General features: G+C 44.7%; 1 protein-coding gene across 1 annotated transcript in view; it reads right to left on the minus strand.

Annotated features, from left to right (window-relative positions):
* Positions 1–6,701: 6,701 nt before the first annotated feature.
* RAB30 (RAB30, member RAS oncogene family) overlaps positions 6,702–16,724 on the minus strand; it is a 50,279-nt gene continuing 40,256 nt past the window's right edge. Inside the window, exons 3-5 of the mRNA XM_068420924.1 lie at positions 15,686–15,769; positions 9,979–10,162; positions 6,702–6,980 (exon numbers count right to left, since the gene is read on the minus strand). Of these exons, the coding sequence (XP_068277025.1) occupies positions 6,730–6,980; positions 9,979–10,162; positions 15,686–15,769 (519 nt within the window). The 3' untranslated portion in view covers positions 6,702–6,729. The remainder of the gene's footprint in view (positions 6,981–9,978; positions 10,163–15,685; positions 15,770–16,724) is intronic.

Here is a 16,724-nt window from a genome sequence, read left to right on the forward strand (position 1 = left end):
TGCTGGGTTAACGGTTGGACTCTATGATCTTAAACGTCCTTTCCAACCAAAATGATTCTATGATTCTATGCTTATCCTAAGAAACTCGAGGTGGCACAGATGATAAGCCACGGATGCTCTTCCTTCTAGCTAAAGCGGGAGTCTGATCCAGTGGTTCATGCAACCAGGATTGTTTCCAGTCTGAGACCTCCACAGTGCTTGAGACATGAGCAGTATTGGGAAGGAACAGATTCATGGATGAAAGGTACTAGAGGAACTGGGCTTTGAAAAGCTACGAGGTTTGCATTCATGTGACACCAGAGCCCTTGATCACTGCCCCTGAAAGCATAAGAGTACTTTTAACACCCCGTCTCCCCCAGGGAACCATGCACAGCAAAAACCATAACTGACACAGGTTTTGGCCATGCCAGGTGCCTGTGGACTAGGGCTGGACTCCAGAAGATGCTCGGCAGGGACACCACCATGGTGCACTCACAAGCATGCATGTCCTTGGGAATGCTACCCCAAGATAAGCAGCAGTGGAAACAGCAAAGGTACAAAGATAAAGGTGGCATCTGCTTCTTGAGTTTAATTGTAGCACTAACCAGAGCTAAAATTATCTTCCGAGCTTGCTGGAAGAAGGATAACTGGTTCAGCAAATGTGGTCACGTCCAGGAAGCACTAATAGCCAGTTATTAATGTGAAAACAGAGACAATATCTGAGTACAGTACAGCCAGCTCCTGTTTATCCAGACAGATGACCTGAGCTGTGAACCCTGGCTATACTCTTAAAATCAGTCTAATTTTTCACTGACAACATTTACAGCCTAAATTACACTCATTGCCATCTCAGTTTCTGCTATATCTGGGTTACCTTTCCCCAGTTACTCAGTTGACTGTATTTGGAGGGGCAAGCATTATAGATGAGCTTTTTTTTCCTGCATCTGTGGCTCCCACTTGGGGGAAAAAGAAAACAACACCCACCCTCAACTCACATGGCATAGTTTTTACTTCTGGTTTAGGTTACAGCTCATTCACATGAGGGGAAAGGGTGTGATGGCATCCATGGGTGATGACAGCCGGCAATCTGTCTCAGCTGGATATAGTACAGTACAGCCAAGGCAACTTTGGGTCAGTTTAGCGAGGTGGTGATTAGCGAGGTAAGTCAGAGCAATGCAGCGGGCTACTTTGGGAGCCTTGCATCACGGTCAGCATGATTACCCTGTTGTCTTTTCCTAGCCAAGATAAATCCTAAACTGAGGCAGATGTGAGATCTGTAACCTTTATGGTACATTTAACTACAGGTCGAGTGGATGGTCACATTTCAAAGACACGACCAGTCCCAGCTGAGGCTGCTTTGCTTAGGATGCACTGCTCTCTTGTAGGAAATCAAGGTAGTGTTTCCCCACCACTCACCATCATAAGACGACAAGACTGTCCTTCAAAATGATGATCCCTTCCTGCTTGTGAACAGTAACTAGAACAATTATTACTCACAGCAACAAGAGAACAGACTTAATGCAAGGTGCCAGAGAGCCAAATTTGTTCAGATAAGCAAATAAAGTTTATAAATTAAGAAAATATTTTGATATAACATCTTTCACAGGGTTTGCACTACTAGAATTGATTAGAGTATTTCCTTTGGCTCCAGTGGATTTTCTGGTGAGCCCTTAGGTACATCAACATTTCAAAGAGTTTCCATACTTGCTCACTAGGAATTCACAAAGTGTCCTCTAGAAACACCTTTTTCTAACTGAATTAACTCCAAAAGGTCTTTGTTGGTAGGAGCAACCCGTATAGAGGTATTGGGTGCTTTGACATTGAAAGCAAAAGAATGCAGAAGAATTTCAGATGAGACTCAGATTCAAAGCATCCCTTCCTAAAGTCCAGATCAATCAAAATCTAAGTCATAGATGCATTTTTTAAGAGGATGGGATTGAGAAAATCCTGAGGGATTAGAACCATCTCTTTACTTTGCATTTTCTGCTCCACACAGTCATCTTTCCCCTTGCACAAAGGACTATAGCACTCTGCCCCGCAGCCAGGAGAGGGTTTCTGTGACAGTGTCTCCAGCCACATCCCACCACGACGGCACCACAGGTCCCCAACGGGCAGCGTATCCTGTATGTCTGCTCAGCCTACTTTAATAGTTGGAGAATTTCACCTATTTTCTAACTTAATTCAGTCTCTAACTACAGAAATCCTGCCAGCTCAACATCTCAGCCTGACGTATAGACAGTTCATACTGAAACGGGAAGACAAGTGGAAAAGCAGCCGAACAAACAACCGTCCTTAGGGATAACGAACAAGGCAAAACCCAGCGGGTCTGACTATAACTAACTTCTTCCCTGGTCAGCAGAGGCTCGGGAAAGCCCCTTGTCCCGTGTGTGTGCACCCACCATGCTTCTGCATCACTAATTTCAATCTTCCCTCTTTTCAAATCACTGTCTCCTGTGTCAACCTCCGTCTGCTGCTGTTATTGCTGATGCTGAAGGAATTCAATAGCCATTAACCACTAAACCTAGACTAGCAGGAGCCAACTGTTACCAGTATAGCTGTTTCCAAAAAGACAAACAGCACCAGCAGGCGCACAGATTTTAAGGGCTGTTTCATGTGTTCTACAGCAAAGAACAAAGTATCTTGCCTGACAATTTGTCACATGCAGTTTTCATTAAATAATGATCACAAAGCCATTTAGCATTCAGCACAAACACGTGTCCAACTGCACGCTCAAACAACTGACCTGTAGATTAAATCAGGACTTCAGTGTTAGAGGTAGGAAGAGGCACCCAGCGTCCTCTTTTTACAGAGTTCATAATTTCACTTTTCCCATCATAATTCTGACCTGAAGGGCTTTTTTTTTTTTTCCCTAGCACTTGGTCTCTCATGGGGAACACAAATAGAAACAGAAGGGAGTCATGGCTTGTCCCAGCAAACATACAGAGTAAACACCCAATGCAAAATACCAGCGAGTACTTCACATTCGGTGATCTGAAGCACAGCACATTTGGTGGTTTACCCAAGATCAGTCTGACTGAATCAGTGGCTGAACTGGAAAACAAGAGTTTAGAGCATCCAGTGTTCAGGAGATGCTTTTACTAATCTCTGCAAACAGGTTTGCTAGATAAAGCAAACATCTGTTGACCATCCAATATTGGCTTCTGCTTAGACCTACTCATTGTACTAAAAAAATTTCAAGAAAAGGTCTCATTATGGGACTACTATAAAAATTAATATTCACCCAGAAATAACAAGATTACTCCATGGCTGTGAATCATCACCCTGAAAACACATCAAAATCTAACAACCACACTAAAAGCAATGCTTTGCTCTCTTGATAGCAGAGAACATTTCCAGTCAAATTTGGCCCCATTGTATCAGTTCCGCACAGCTTTTAGAGACTCGACCCAGCAAGCATCACAAGGCTTTTACTGACAGTTCTCTAAAAAATCCACTCATCTAGCAAGGTGTTGGCCATGGTTGGAGAGCTGATTGTCAGATAATTGGGATTTGGTTTTTTTTTAATCTTTTATTTTTCAAGACTTTGATCACTATGCCACAGCACTGAGTTGTCACTAGCAGCTGATAAAGCTCCTCTTCTAGTTGGGAAGCCTTCAGCAGTGGACCAACTGTAGAAGAAAAGATAAGCGCTCAGTGCTACAAGGAGAGGTGGGTTGTATACACTAGAGAGATATTCAAAGGTGTACAAAAATAACTCCTGCAAAGGAGTTACTACAATAAAATATCACTTCTTCAACAGGTAGTGTGTTTGTTAACTGCAGAAAAAGAGGAGAGTTTCAAACTACAGCTTTGGCTTATGACCTTATAAAATGTCACACGCGCCACCATTGTTTCCTTTCAACTTTTGAAGTCTATACAGAATAAACCTTGAAAGGAATCAGTTCAGATTTGTCCCTGGGGAAGTCAGATACTTCACTGAAACATCAGCCCAACTGCAGGACTCCACTCCACGACAAAAGCACATCACTGTCTGAAGATGGAGTCCTTACATGGAGATTTGCTAGCAATAAAAAGAACCAATGCTTCAAGGTTGCTAGTAGGCAGCTAGTCTCCAAAATAGTCACCTGCAGGTTAGGAAAGCACTGGAAAAAGAGACTTAGCCTTCTAGAAACCTCAAAGTGAATATCCAAGAAAATAAAGTTAGCAGTTTCTGCTATTCGACCAGTTCAGCTTGTTCAGTCATGATAATGCGTTGGAGTTCAACCTCCAGAACTGATGCCAGGAGCACTTTAAAATGCATTTATAGTGGTACCCAGCAGGAATGAAAAGTAGCTGCCCAGCTTTGATGCTTTCAGAAATCAGGCTGAGGAACGCACAGGTGGTTTAGTGGGCAGCCTCCTTCCTCCTCAATTAACTTGATCAAACAGCCCTGCTCTATGTTATCAATTATATGCTGACAAGTCCAGCATCTGGAGAGTTAGAGCTTTTACAAATTAAATATACATAGCATTGTTTTTTAACTTGAGTGTTACCTTACATGTAACACCCTGAGTCTTGCTCTAAACAACCACCTAAAAGCTGTGCAGAATCAGCTGTCTCAGAGTTGGGTGGTCTTCTCAAGCTCAAATGGGGCCGCATTTGGCAATTTGAGGAACGCTCAAGAAAGACCTTGCTCTTCAGCACAGGCTGTACCACACAGCCCAGCACAGCAGAAGCCACCGAGTCCCACACATTTCTAAATCCTCTGGCTTATACCATGAGCAAAGACTGAAAAGGACCAGGCCAGCGCAGCAGATGACGTGTCCCCCAACATCTCAGACTTAAAGAAGCTCTTTGCTAAGTGTTACCTAAATGACAAGCCTCGTACCACAACTTCTAAATCTTCCTTTTTACCACCAGTCATAAAAGAAGTGACCTAAAAAATAGCAAGAAAATATTAAAAATGGCCATATGACATACCAATCCCCCCATCCCTCTGACACATAGAGTCAGCTCCTCATTACGGATCAATGGCGCAACATGATACAGCCCAAAGAAGTCTTTCCCAGCAAAACATGAAAAAGCATTTTAAAATGCCTTTTTTTTTTTACTTGTTATTCTTTTCAAGAAGTACTTACTGGCAGCCTTTTATGTCAATACAAAAGCTCTGTTATAATCTTCAGTAAAAGCCAAATAATATTAAATTGATTAACTCTAAATTACAGCACATCACAGCCATATAATTGCCAGGAAAAATTTATCCAGATTAGCTAAACTGAACTCAAACTTCTAAATATCATTTTTCATGTGCACATTCACTATCTTCCAATTTCATTTTAACGTCAACGTGTAAATTTGCAATGCGTTATTTGCATATGGCACTAGAGATGTAATAACATCACAGACTCCATAGTGCTCCCACTTCAGGGGTTTTGTAGAAAGAAATTGCCTAAACAGTTACACATACACTGGAGTCTGGGGATTAAGAGCACAAAGCATCAAGTAAATTAAATGACTCTACAGCCCTGAACCTGAAAGCTACTCCAGCAGAGAGACTGGATGCCAAGAAGATGCCTTCAAGGTGTCTTGGAGAGCAGTTCCACAAGGTGAGTGCTGGATGGGTCACACAGAATAATACCACTTGCAACCCATCGCTATTTCCACTTAGCATAAAAAAAACACCTCTACAAAATTGTACGCCTGCCTTTCAACAAGAACTGTATCCACAAGCTTTGTTTCCAAGCTGGACATATTGCAGACTGCCACTTCAAACTGTGCTCTCTTTGAACCCTTACACACAATCCACGCACACACAAGAGTTTGGTCACATCTGGTGCGCTTTTTCCAACCCCACCAATAACCTTTCCCAAGGCTAACTTTTCACGTTAGGATATTACTAATTAGAGGAGGAACAGTTAATTTTCTTTTCTTTTTTTTTTTTTTTATTTCTGGAAAGTCTTTTCATCCTATGTTGGATATCAAAGACGCACAGTCCTTTCCCACTATGCTCAGGCCTAGAAAAAGAGGTAACAAGATTTTTTTATTTTTATGACCAGTGCTTATTGATGTTTTTTCCTAACCAGCCTAAGTAACACATTCAGAGGACAGTAATGCAGTAAGACTATGTTTGGTCTATGGAACATTTGCTGAACTGCTAGCACCAAAGGGAGCAACTGAGCTGTATCCACGTCGTCTTAAATCTTGAAAATGCTGATACATGTAACTTTTTTTTTTAATTTCATGTTCATGAAAGTGCCTGTAGATGAGAGACATAACACTATTTCAAACACCAGAGTCCTCCATGAAGACACGCGGGCAGACACTATGTACATGTCCTAAGACCTCACTCGCTGGCAGCCCAGAAGATTGCCAGTGTAGTCCAGGGTCAGTGTTCATTGTAGTTTTTTCTTATTTATTTTTTTTTTTAATTTTAAAAAGGACCAAACACATTGTTCTGTAAGAAAGATTTTGATCTCTTCAATATCTTCAAGAGAGGCTGCTCTAGTCTCCCATAGAAGGAAATGCAATAGCTCATGTTCTGCATGACATGAAGCACTTGTGCAACTCTTCTTCTCCTAACCCACTCCAGAAACTGCAAGAAAAATGACATTTAAACCATGTTGTATTCGGCTATGTTGCCATGCAGCTGGAGCCATCAGCCTGCCATGCTGCCAGGTCTGCAACCTGGCTCAGGGTAAGTCAGATGGATCAAAGAGGCAGGAATTCCCTTCAGGTAGATAAATCCCAGCAAAAAAAAAAAAACACCAAACTCTTGGCCCATGTCAGAAGGGGATATCACATGTCGGCTCTTTAATTAAAATTACAGCAAGTCAAGTAGCTGATACTTTTCCCCTCTCCTGGTAAGGGGGATGAGACATTGTTCACAAGGGTGTTCTGTCGTGCCTCGCTGATCAACCGGCAGGCCAAGTCCAGGAAGAGTTTTTCCACATTATCCGATTCTTTTGCCGAGGTTTCCAGATAGTACATGTCCTGTGCTTCGGAAAACTCTGCAGCTCTTTGCTGGGAGACTTCCCTCTTATCAGCTAAATCAATCTTATTACCTGCATTGATAAAATATTTTAGAAAAGAAATTAATTTGACTTCCAAAACAAGAGAAACAGAGGTTCATAAGGAATAAAGAAGAGTTTGATGCTGTATATATGTATGGACAGTGGTTTTGATGTGAAACTCTTAGTACTTGCTCTCCCCTCCAAATAATTATTCCCTGATACACACGACCAAGTTCATTTAATATCAGCTCATTTAACGGACTATGCCTTGTGAACATCCAAGTCAGTTAGCTTTAATTTAGCACCAGTGCATCCGTTTGCTGCTATCAACCGACATGAAAAGACTTCCATTTTAATATCTATTGAAAATTCTTCTGTTCTTGCTCTGAGGAGCACTTAAAATGTCTATTACAGCATATGAGACACTAAACGTGATATTTCTCGTGTCATTACGAGCTTTAAAAGGAGCCTGGCATGTAAGGCAGCTTTCCTATTTCAATTTTCCCGTGAAGGATTTGGCTGTTGAGGCTGGAAGAGGGACGGGCTCGGGGGCACTCACAGGGCGAGGTGGGGCAAGAAACCAGCCCCTTCCTTCAGAGAGCCTGGTTTAGCAGGGAGTTGATTAAAGCCTCAAGCAAGTGTCTGATATGATTATACCCTATTACTGGCCACTTCACTTCAAACATGATGTTTTTGTCATAAATTAATCTTACAAAGAAGATAACAGACCAGGGCCTGCGATAACAGGGGTCCTAACCTGCAGGTTCAGGAGGAAACATCTCCTGGCCTCGCTTGTACCAGCAATTTTGGGAGAACTAGTGGGAGGAAAAGACTGCGCTTCCACTGGCAAGCCATGTCTCATCACCCTCCTTGTGTCTCAGATTCCCTTTCTTTCCTGATGAAGCAGTTTCTTGGACCCGCTGTATACACTGAAGTTACCTTTCTAAACAAATTGTCACTCAACACAAGCGCTTTCTGGATGTCACCATCTTCAAACCGTGTTATGGCTGTTATCATTTATATTTTGTGCTGCAGACGTTGATAATTAACTTAGATGTTCCCTAAAAAAATCATGTATACACTTGTTAGTCATATATTAATTATTTCTGTGCCATGTGTACACGTGCCATACCCTGCTCATGGAGTATAACAACTTTTGTGTATGGAAGCTCTGTAAATCCCAAGTCTCACTTGCAATACCACTGGGGCATGTAAAGCTCAAAAGACTTTTGAAGCCGCCTTAAACACATTTTACAATCCTCTAGGTTTTTTTTTTTAAACACCTTTTTTTTTTTCTTTTAAACTATTAAAGGTGAAACCAACACTGTAGCATAAAACTTTTTGCTTTCCCCAAGTTATTTTTCCATTGTTCTTTATATATTCTTGGGCCTTTAAAAGCCAAGTCCTGACTATCAGATGCTGAAAGCAGAGCATGGAAAAGCACAGGTAGGCAAAATAGCCTTCACCTGGCTTGTAGCAGAGAGGTGGCCTGAGGTCTGCTTTAGCCTGAGTTGAAGCTCTACAGATTAACATAACATTCAGATATTGATTTTTAGTTTCCCTGAAATCCATGCAAAAATATCCAGTTTTCCAACTCTGTCCCACCTATGAATGCTATGAGCCACACAACCATCACATCCTGATCCGGCTCCCAGATCTTGACTCACTTGAGACAAGACTCTGGTTGTCCCAGAACTATGGGGTACAGCAACACAGAGGCAACCCCCAACTTGAGCAGATCCTTTTATATCTGTAGAGATTCAAGCTGGGAGTCACAAAGGAAATTTCTCTATTCTTAGCACAGTTGGTAGCTGCTCCATTAACACATCAGTCCCATATGGGACCAACTGGTGGGAAGTATCCACCTCTGCATGCAAAAGCCTTAGGCCTGAGACAGGACCATACTTTGAGAAGTGCCTGTGGTGTCCTGAACATTGTAATCAGATGGCTATCATCACCATCCACAGGGACCTTGACAGGCTTGCAACGTGGGCCCATGCAAACTGCATGAAGTTCAACAAGGCCAAGTGCAAGGTCCTGCACGTGCGTCAGGGCAATGCCAAGCACAAATAAAGGCTGGGCAGAGAACAGATTAAGAGCAGCCCTTGGGAGAAGGACTTGGGGGTGATGGTTGACGAGAAGCTCAACATGAGCCGGCAATGTGCGCTTGCAGCCCAGAAGGCCAACCATATCCTGGGCTGCATCACAAGCAGCACGGCCAGCAGGTCGAGGGAGGGGATTCTGCCCCTCTACTCCACTCTAATGAGACCCCACCTGCAGTGCTGCATCCAGCTCTGGGGCCCCCAACAGAAGAAGGACATGGAGCTGTTGGAGCGAGTCCAGAGGAGGGCCACGAAGATGATGAGAGGGCTGAAGCACCTCTCCTATGAAGACAGGCTGAGAGAGCTGGTGTTGTTCAGCCTGGAAAAGAGAAGGCTCCGGGGAGACCTTCTAGCAGCCTTCCAGTACCTGAAGAGGGCCTACAGGAAAGCTGGAGAGGGACTTTTTACAAGGGAATGGAGTGACAGGACGAGGGGCAACGATTTTAAACTGAAAGAGGGTAGATTTAGATTAGACATTAGGAAGAAATTCTTTACTGTGAGGGTGGTGAGACACTGGCAAAGGTTGCCCAGAGAAGCTGTGGATGCCCACCTCTCTGGCAGTGTTCAAGCCCCATCCAGCCTGACCTTTGAGCAACCTGGTCTAGTGGAAGGTGTCCCTGCCCATGGCAGGCGGGTTGGAACTAGATGATCTTTAAGGTCCCTTCCAACCCAAACCATTCTATGATTTTATGATCAGCACTTGGGGTCATCTGCAGAAGGAACGGCCCAAGCACTGGGTTTAAGGCCCCGGCTGGACCCTGCACCCACCTGCGGTTACAACTCTGGCTGGCAACAAGATCTGCTGCACCAGTTTGAGCATCCTGCACCACCAGTTCACACAGATGCCACACTTTGCTCCTGCTAACACCTCCATCTGCCATAAACCCCTTGACACACACAGCTCACCCCCTCATCACACCGCCCTGCTAGGGACAATCGTCGCTTACCCACTAGCACGGTTATGACCTTATTGCTGGCATACTGCTCGATTTCTCGCAGCCACTCGGGGAGACACCGGAAGGATTCTTCGCAGGTGATGTCGTAGGTCAAGATTAACGCGTTAGCGCTGCGATAGTAACTCTGCGTGATGGATCGGAATCGCTCTTGTCCTGCCGTGTCCCAGATCTGCAGCTTTTGGCATAACAAGGAAGGGTGGTAAAAGGAAAAAAAAATGTGTTTAACATTTTTTATTTGCTAGCAGCACTGTTTTGACTTAAAAAAACAAAAAACTTTCAGGGTAAAACCAATGCTGGGAAAGCACTTAGCTCTTCTCCCCTTTGGCTTCCCCTCCCCCAGCATTTTTTGTTTCTGTTCCTTCACTTGTGGATTGAAATGCAAGGCACAAAGTCAGCTGGCACTGCGGCCGACGGCCCCTGGAAGCCACAGGTCTGTGGGCTTTGATGTGACTTCTGGCATCTCCCTCTGCTGTGGACAGAGCTGCTGGCCTGGAGTTACAACACAGGTGCTGGAGGGAGGAAGTCACTTCTCCTGCCCCTGAAGTCCAACCAACAGCAGCATCCATCCCAAGAAGGAGTAAGAAAACCTCTCCTCTAGGCTCCCAAAGCTAGTTATAGGTATCCTGAGATGACAGACTGATGGGCAGAAACTACAGGATGGAAGAAGGAGCTCAGCTGAAGGCTGATCTAAGGAGTCTAACACGTTTCCTCTCTACAACTTCAGCCATCTCACCCAGCTGCTCGCTGCCTGCCTTCCCAGTGTGTAGAACTGGTTGACATGTCCTTAACTATATCAAAGAGGTCATGAGCATTTGCCAAACCCTCTGGGTCCAGGAAGACAACATACATTTCTCAATACAAACTAAACTCACACTGCTTTTATAATTTGACCATCTGAGAGTTGTTGGTGGGTCATCAAAAACCTGAATTCTTCAAAAAGGCAGTCAAAGAAACAGACACCCAAAATTAAAACATTTCAACACATAAAAGAGTACTTCTCTGCTTCAGCTTCTAGTTTTTTAAAGCACCCCTCCCTGGAGTTAAATATGTGAAAGGGTGATTTCCAGCCAGCATCCTGTGTACTTTGGGAAGAAAAAGGTAAAGTATTTGAGATTTTTTCCATATATTCAGCAGCTCGTAACAGAGAAAACCTTATTCTTGCACAGTTTCAAAGTCAAACTACGCCAGCTACTCATCATAAATCACAGAATCATAGAATGGTTTGGGTTGGAAGGGACCTTAAAGATTATCTAGTTCCAACCACCCTGCCACAGGCAGGGACACCTTCCACTAGACCAGGTTGCTCAAAGCCCCATCGAACCTGGCCTTAAATATGGCCAGGAGGGGGCATCCACAGCTTCTCTGGGCAACCTGTGTCAGTGTCTCACCACCCTCACAGTAAAGAATTTCTTCCTAAGATCTCATCTAAATCTACCCTCTTTCAGTTTAAAACCATTCCCCCTCGTCCTATCACTACATGCCCTTGTAAAAAGTCCCTCTCCGGCTTTTCTGTAGGGCCCCTTCAGGTACTGGAAGGCTGCTAGAAGGTCTCCCCGGAGCCTTCTCTTCTCCAGGCTGAACAGCCCCAACTCTCTCAGCCTGTCTTCAGAGCAGAGGTGCTCCAGCCCTCTCATCATCTTCATGGCCCTCCTCTGGACTCACTCCAACAGCTCCATGTCCTTCTTATGTTCGGGACCCCAGAGCTGGACGCAGTATTCCAGGCAGGGCCTCACGAGAGCGGAATAAAGTAACACTAAATGTGTTAGTTTGAAATAAGAGCTCCCAATAGCAGCTTTCAGACATGGGGTATGATTTTGAAAAAGTACATTTTTTGCAGAGAAAGTAATTTGTGGCTGGCTCACAGCTCCTGGGCACCTTTGTGCTTAATCTCTTGGCATAGTTGTATTTAGACGGCTGAACTGGCACCTGCAGTTAAGCGACACAGAAAACTCAAGTGAAATTAATTGCACATGAAATTCAGATAATGAACATGTCCCCGATAAAACAAACCAGCCTCCAAACTCGGGCAGATGGAAAAATACAGATAATTTTGTGGTTGCTTGGCTGTTTCCCAGGAAAAACATTTACTGATTGGTCTTCTGGTTAACTCCAGCTTATATACGTTTCACATTTATTGAGATCTCCAAGCTGATAAAAACTTGACGGGAATACGTTCTTCCACTGCTTTAATATAACAGACACTGAAAGCAAAAGGGATTGCCCTGGGGGAGAGGGTTTCTTACTGGCTGCAGCCGTGAGTCTACCTGTGAGCTGGGTGCAGAAGGTAGGGGAGAGCCCCCGACCTTACAGCCACTGATAAACTCTTCCTGCACACAAAATGCACATCTCACACTTCACCCCACTGATTATTTCTGCCAAATAAAATTATTTCACAGTAACCATTTTACTTGTATTACTTTTTCAGAGGAACCAAAGGATAAGACAAGAGGACATAGCCTCAAGCTTCGCCAGGGGAGGTTCAGGTTGGACATTAGGAAGCATTTCTTCTCAGAAAGGGTCATTAGACATTGGAATGGGCTGCCCAGGGAGGTGGTGGAGTCACCATCTCTGGATGTCTTTAAGAAAAGACTGGACATGGCACTTAGTGCCGTAGTCTAGTTGACATGGTGGTGTGTCAGGGCAATGGTTGGACTCGATGATCCCAGAGGTCTCTTCCAACCTGATTGATTCTGTGATTCTGTGACGGTGCCTGACTCAGCCTGCAGAAAACCTAGATGTTTATTTTCTTGGAGCCAACCAATGCTTCCCGCTCTCCCAACATTTGCACATACACTTAGCTTTATGCATATGAACATTTCCACCAAGTACAACAAGATCACAGAACCATATAGCACAGCCCTCTGTTTGCAGCACTGCGGATGCTTAGCTTTGACCAGCATGATAACTGCTACCTATTTGGCTCGAATTTGTGTAGCCTCTTTGTACCGGTGTTGTACATAATTTTGGTTTTATTAGAAAAGGCCAAACAGATCAAAAGCCCCCTCCAGTGCACAGGGCAGTCTCAGCTCATGTCAGCAAGCTTTAGTAGTCACTCATATCTGATACGGCTGGCACACAGCTTTCATGCTAGCAAGTGCCTCTCCACTGACTTTCAAATGAAATTTTGAAAGCTAGAAAGTATTTTTCCCCAGAAATCTATAATTTATTTTCAAGTCTGAAAACCTTTTCGGTAAACAGCTCTGCTCTCGCATCCTGGATCCCAGCAGACGTGCAGGAGATGTTGCCCGGCACAGAAGCGCAGTCACGGCTCAGGCACTGTGAAATGAGCTAGCAGTCACAGCAGCGCCTCATTTGACTGAGATGTCATTTTTATTCCTCTGTGCTCTGACTCATTCCTGCTTTTCCCCGCTCGTTAAATGTTTATTTTCACTAGCACTGCTTACTTAAGAAGTTTCAGCTACAAGATCACTCCCTGAAAGAAATCCATTTGCCTTTCAGACTCCAGAAGGCTCAATCAAATGCCCAAATGTCTCGTACTAAGCTTCCTCCCAAGCTTGGGCATTGTGGCTGACCTCCGGTGACTCCAATTTACTCCACTGGTGGGGTCGGGAGAGCAACTTTGATTTAACAACTCATTATTTGCTATGTGAAATATAGCTGGTATACCAGCTGCCACTTGCTACGGCTCTGTGAAACACAAGCCAACCCCAAGGTGATTAAGAGAGTTGCTTGGGTGGACACTTGTGCATTCATCAGACATTTGCAGGGCAGCAGGGACTTATCACACTGATGAGTTTTTATTTAGCTTGTAGAGCTTCCCTGAACCATCCTTGTCCTTGAGATAGACCATGTTAGCACGATTGCTCCCAGCTGCCTCTTAAGGAGTTTGCGTCCTCAGTCCAAGCTAGTCTTAAAACAGGATTATGTCATGGGAGGAACAAGTCAAAAGCAGACAAATCCTTAGGGACTGAGTTCAAAAACCAGACCTCATATATAAGCGATGCTCTTAAGGCTCCATCTGTTCTTGACAGGGAACCAGACGCTTGGAAAGGAGAGGTGTGGATGGGATTCATCTTCCTTCCATTGACCTGGACAATCTTGAGACAGCTGGTTTAAGGCAGGTACATAAGGGAAAAAAATTAATTCCACCTTCAGTGCAGTACTTAAGGCATTTACCAGCTTAGATCCTCTGAGCTGCTCCACCGGAGCTGGTTTTGGCTGAAAGCATCATCTCTGCTGACCGAGGAGCCTGGACAAGCAGCATCCGTGTCCTGGCCGACCCCACTATACCAGATGCCTGCTAATGAGCATCGCAACCACCAAACTAAGCACTGACAGCATGGGGGCTACATGTGATCCTCACTGCTTTCCTGCCTGCTGCTCTGTCCCACTTGCACAGCGATGTGCTGAACATTAACTTGCTCTTTATCAGGGAAAGGTATTCACATCACTTGTTCTTCACCTGCTCGGGCTGGAAGGTCTTCTGGTCATGGACCATCACTTGCCATCAGTTTGTACAGCTCCTCATGCAGCAGGGTGACAGGCTGCTGACATGATCATGGCTTTTAAAAACTGTCCTAAAACTTAGGAATACACCACCTGATTTTCTTCTTTAAAACCCTGTGTGCTGAAATACAGGTTAAAAAAAAAAACAGGGCTGAAAATCTGCACAAGTCCACTGTTTCCATCCTATCACTGACACAAGCTTAAAAATGGGTCTCGATGTCACATCCAGCTGCTGTCACACTGCTGCTGCTCTTCCATTTGCTCACTACTGGATTTGATGAAGGCAGTAAGGGGAAAACTGCTGTTTTTCACTTCAATGCCCCTGGATTTAATGCAAGTAGAGTAAATCCAGGAGCAGCTCAGGGACGCTAGACATCTTGACGTTAGAGGCTCAGACAACCATACTTTTCTCCCACCTCTTGGACCCACATTAGCTCTAGTGAAATCTCTATTAATAAGAACGAAGCAGCGCTAGCCAGCATCTCTGGGTGCTGGAACCCAACCGTGGATCCCATTAAACATGAGACTGGTCCCCAAAGTGTTTTGGCCCAGGGAAAGTAGCTCTCTGCCAAGTGATGATCAGACTCAGTTTGGGAGTTAGCACAGGACAAGGACAGTTTCCCAGCAGCAGTTTGGTTGCAACCACCCTATTTTGAAGGGTGAAAGAGTTAATAATATGGAGGACATTGCCCTTCTCAATTCAGCCTGTTGACTGAAGCACCAGTATTGTAACCATCTCCACCTCTCCCAAATCCGTAACTCAGCAGAAGTGGAAGATGAGCCTTTGTTGTGCAGAACTACCCAAGCCCAGAAGCCTGCTCTCCCCAAGAGCTGTCTTGGGAGCTCACAAGAGAAGACCTTCATGAAGCGCATCCCAGTGGGAATGCAACAGGTTTCTGTTTACCAGAAATGCCATCAGCAGAGGTTGCACTGAAGCACTTCTTTGCACTTCCTGAACCCCAGCGAGGTACAATCTTAGTGTCTGCTAAGCAAGGACAGAGTTTTGCAAGACCTCCCCTTTCCATTTCCTCCCTTAGAGCAGGTTCACCATTATGATCCTGATGGTAATTGTGGAAAGGGGCGCAAAGACTGTTAGACCCAGCATTGCCTGAGCCACACCAGCCAGCCCTGCACTTCCCCGTGTGCCTTCCAGCAGCATGAGGGCTGCAGCAAGAAACCTCAGCTACGGTACTGCCATAAAAGATTTCACTTAAAACCATCATGCTCCTACCTTCACTTTTTCACCGTTTATCTCCACGGTTTTAATCATAAAGTCAACCCCGATTGTGGCTCCTTGACCTGGTGGGAAAAGCCCCTGAAAGAAAACAAGAGTTTCATTAAGCAAATTTCTGTAGCAAAACAAAACACTCTCTGGGTGCTAATCCTCACCCTTTTCCATCCTCAAAACTATTCCTCCCTTGTCCCCTTCCCCAGATGCTTATTTCCATCACATTTAGCGAGGAAAATGTGACTTTTCCCTGGTACAAAGGTTACCATAGTTCAATCCCACTGTGTTTTCGCTGACTACACGTCTCTAGTTGTGTAGCAAGTTGTTGACCTAAGAGGTGGGAAAACAGGAGAAGAAAAGGAAGATGCATACAGGGAAAGGAGAGGGGAAAAGCCCTCATGCTTCTGTGCAGCTGGCAGAGGAGGGGTAGATGAAGACCCTCTGTCCCACTTCCCAACACCTTGAAAGAAGTGGGAGTGCCCGTGTGGGATTAGATGCTCTTTGTTCCTGCAACCTCACACCTTCCTTGTCCCCTCCACCACACACCACGGTATGGAAAAGCATTTCTGGCAGCTCCCAGCACCAGGGTCACATCCCTGCACAGCATTTTGGGAGCTAAGCACAGAGCCAGCCACTACCGGTGCCACAGCAATGGCAAGGGCCAGCGTGATGCTGGTGGTATTTGATTGCAGCACCATAGGAAAGGAGCAACAGCAAACCACAAAAAAAAAAATAGACAGCTTTTTGATTCCTGGTATCTAGGCCTACAAAGTCATGTTGATTTTGGGGCACATCCATCCCCTACAGCAGCTGCGCTGTCAAAGCACAAGCAGCAGAAGTGCCACAGATTTTTGTGGTTAACCCTTTGGGGTTGACTAGCTTTATTGCCACCAGCTGTCACATAAGCTTGGAGAGTGTTTAACATCACCACGGCTTTAAAACTAAAATAAACAGTGAGGGGGGGAAATTGCTGACAATTTCTAGTGGAGAAAGCAACAAAAACCCCACAGCTTATGTTTTACAGTGCATCATGCAAAACCTT

Source organism: Nyctibius grandis, chromosome 2, assembly GCF_013368605.1.
Source record: "Nyctibius grandis isolate bNycGra1 chromosome 2, bNycGra1.pri, whole genome shotgun sequence".
NCBI lineage: Eukaryota > Metazoa > Chordata > Aves > Nyctibiiformes > Nyctibiidae > Nyctibius > Nyctibius grandis.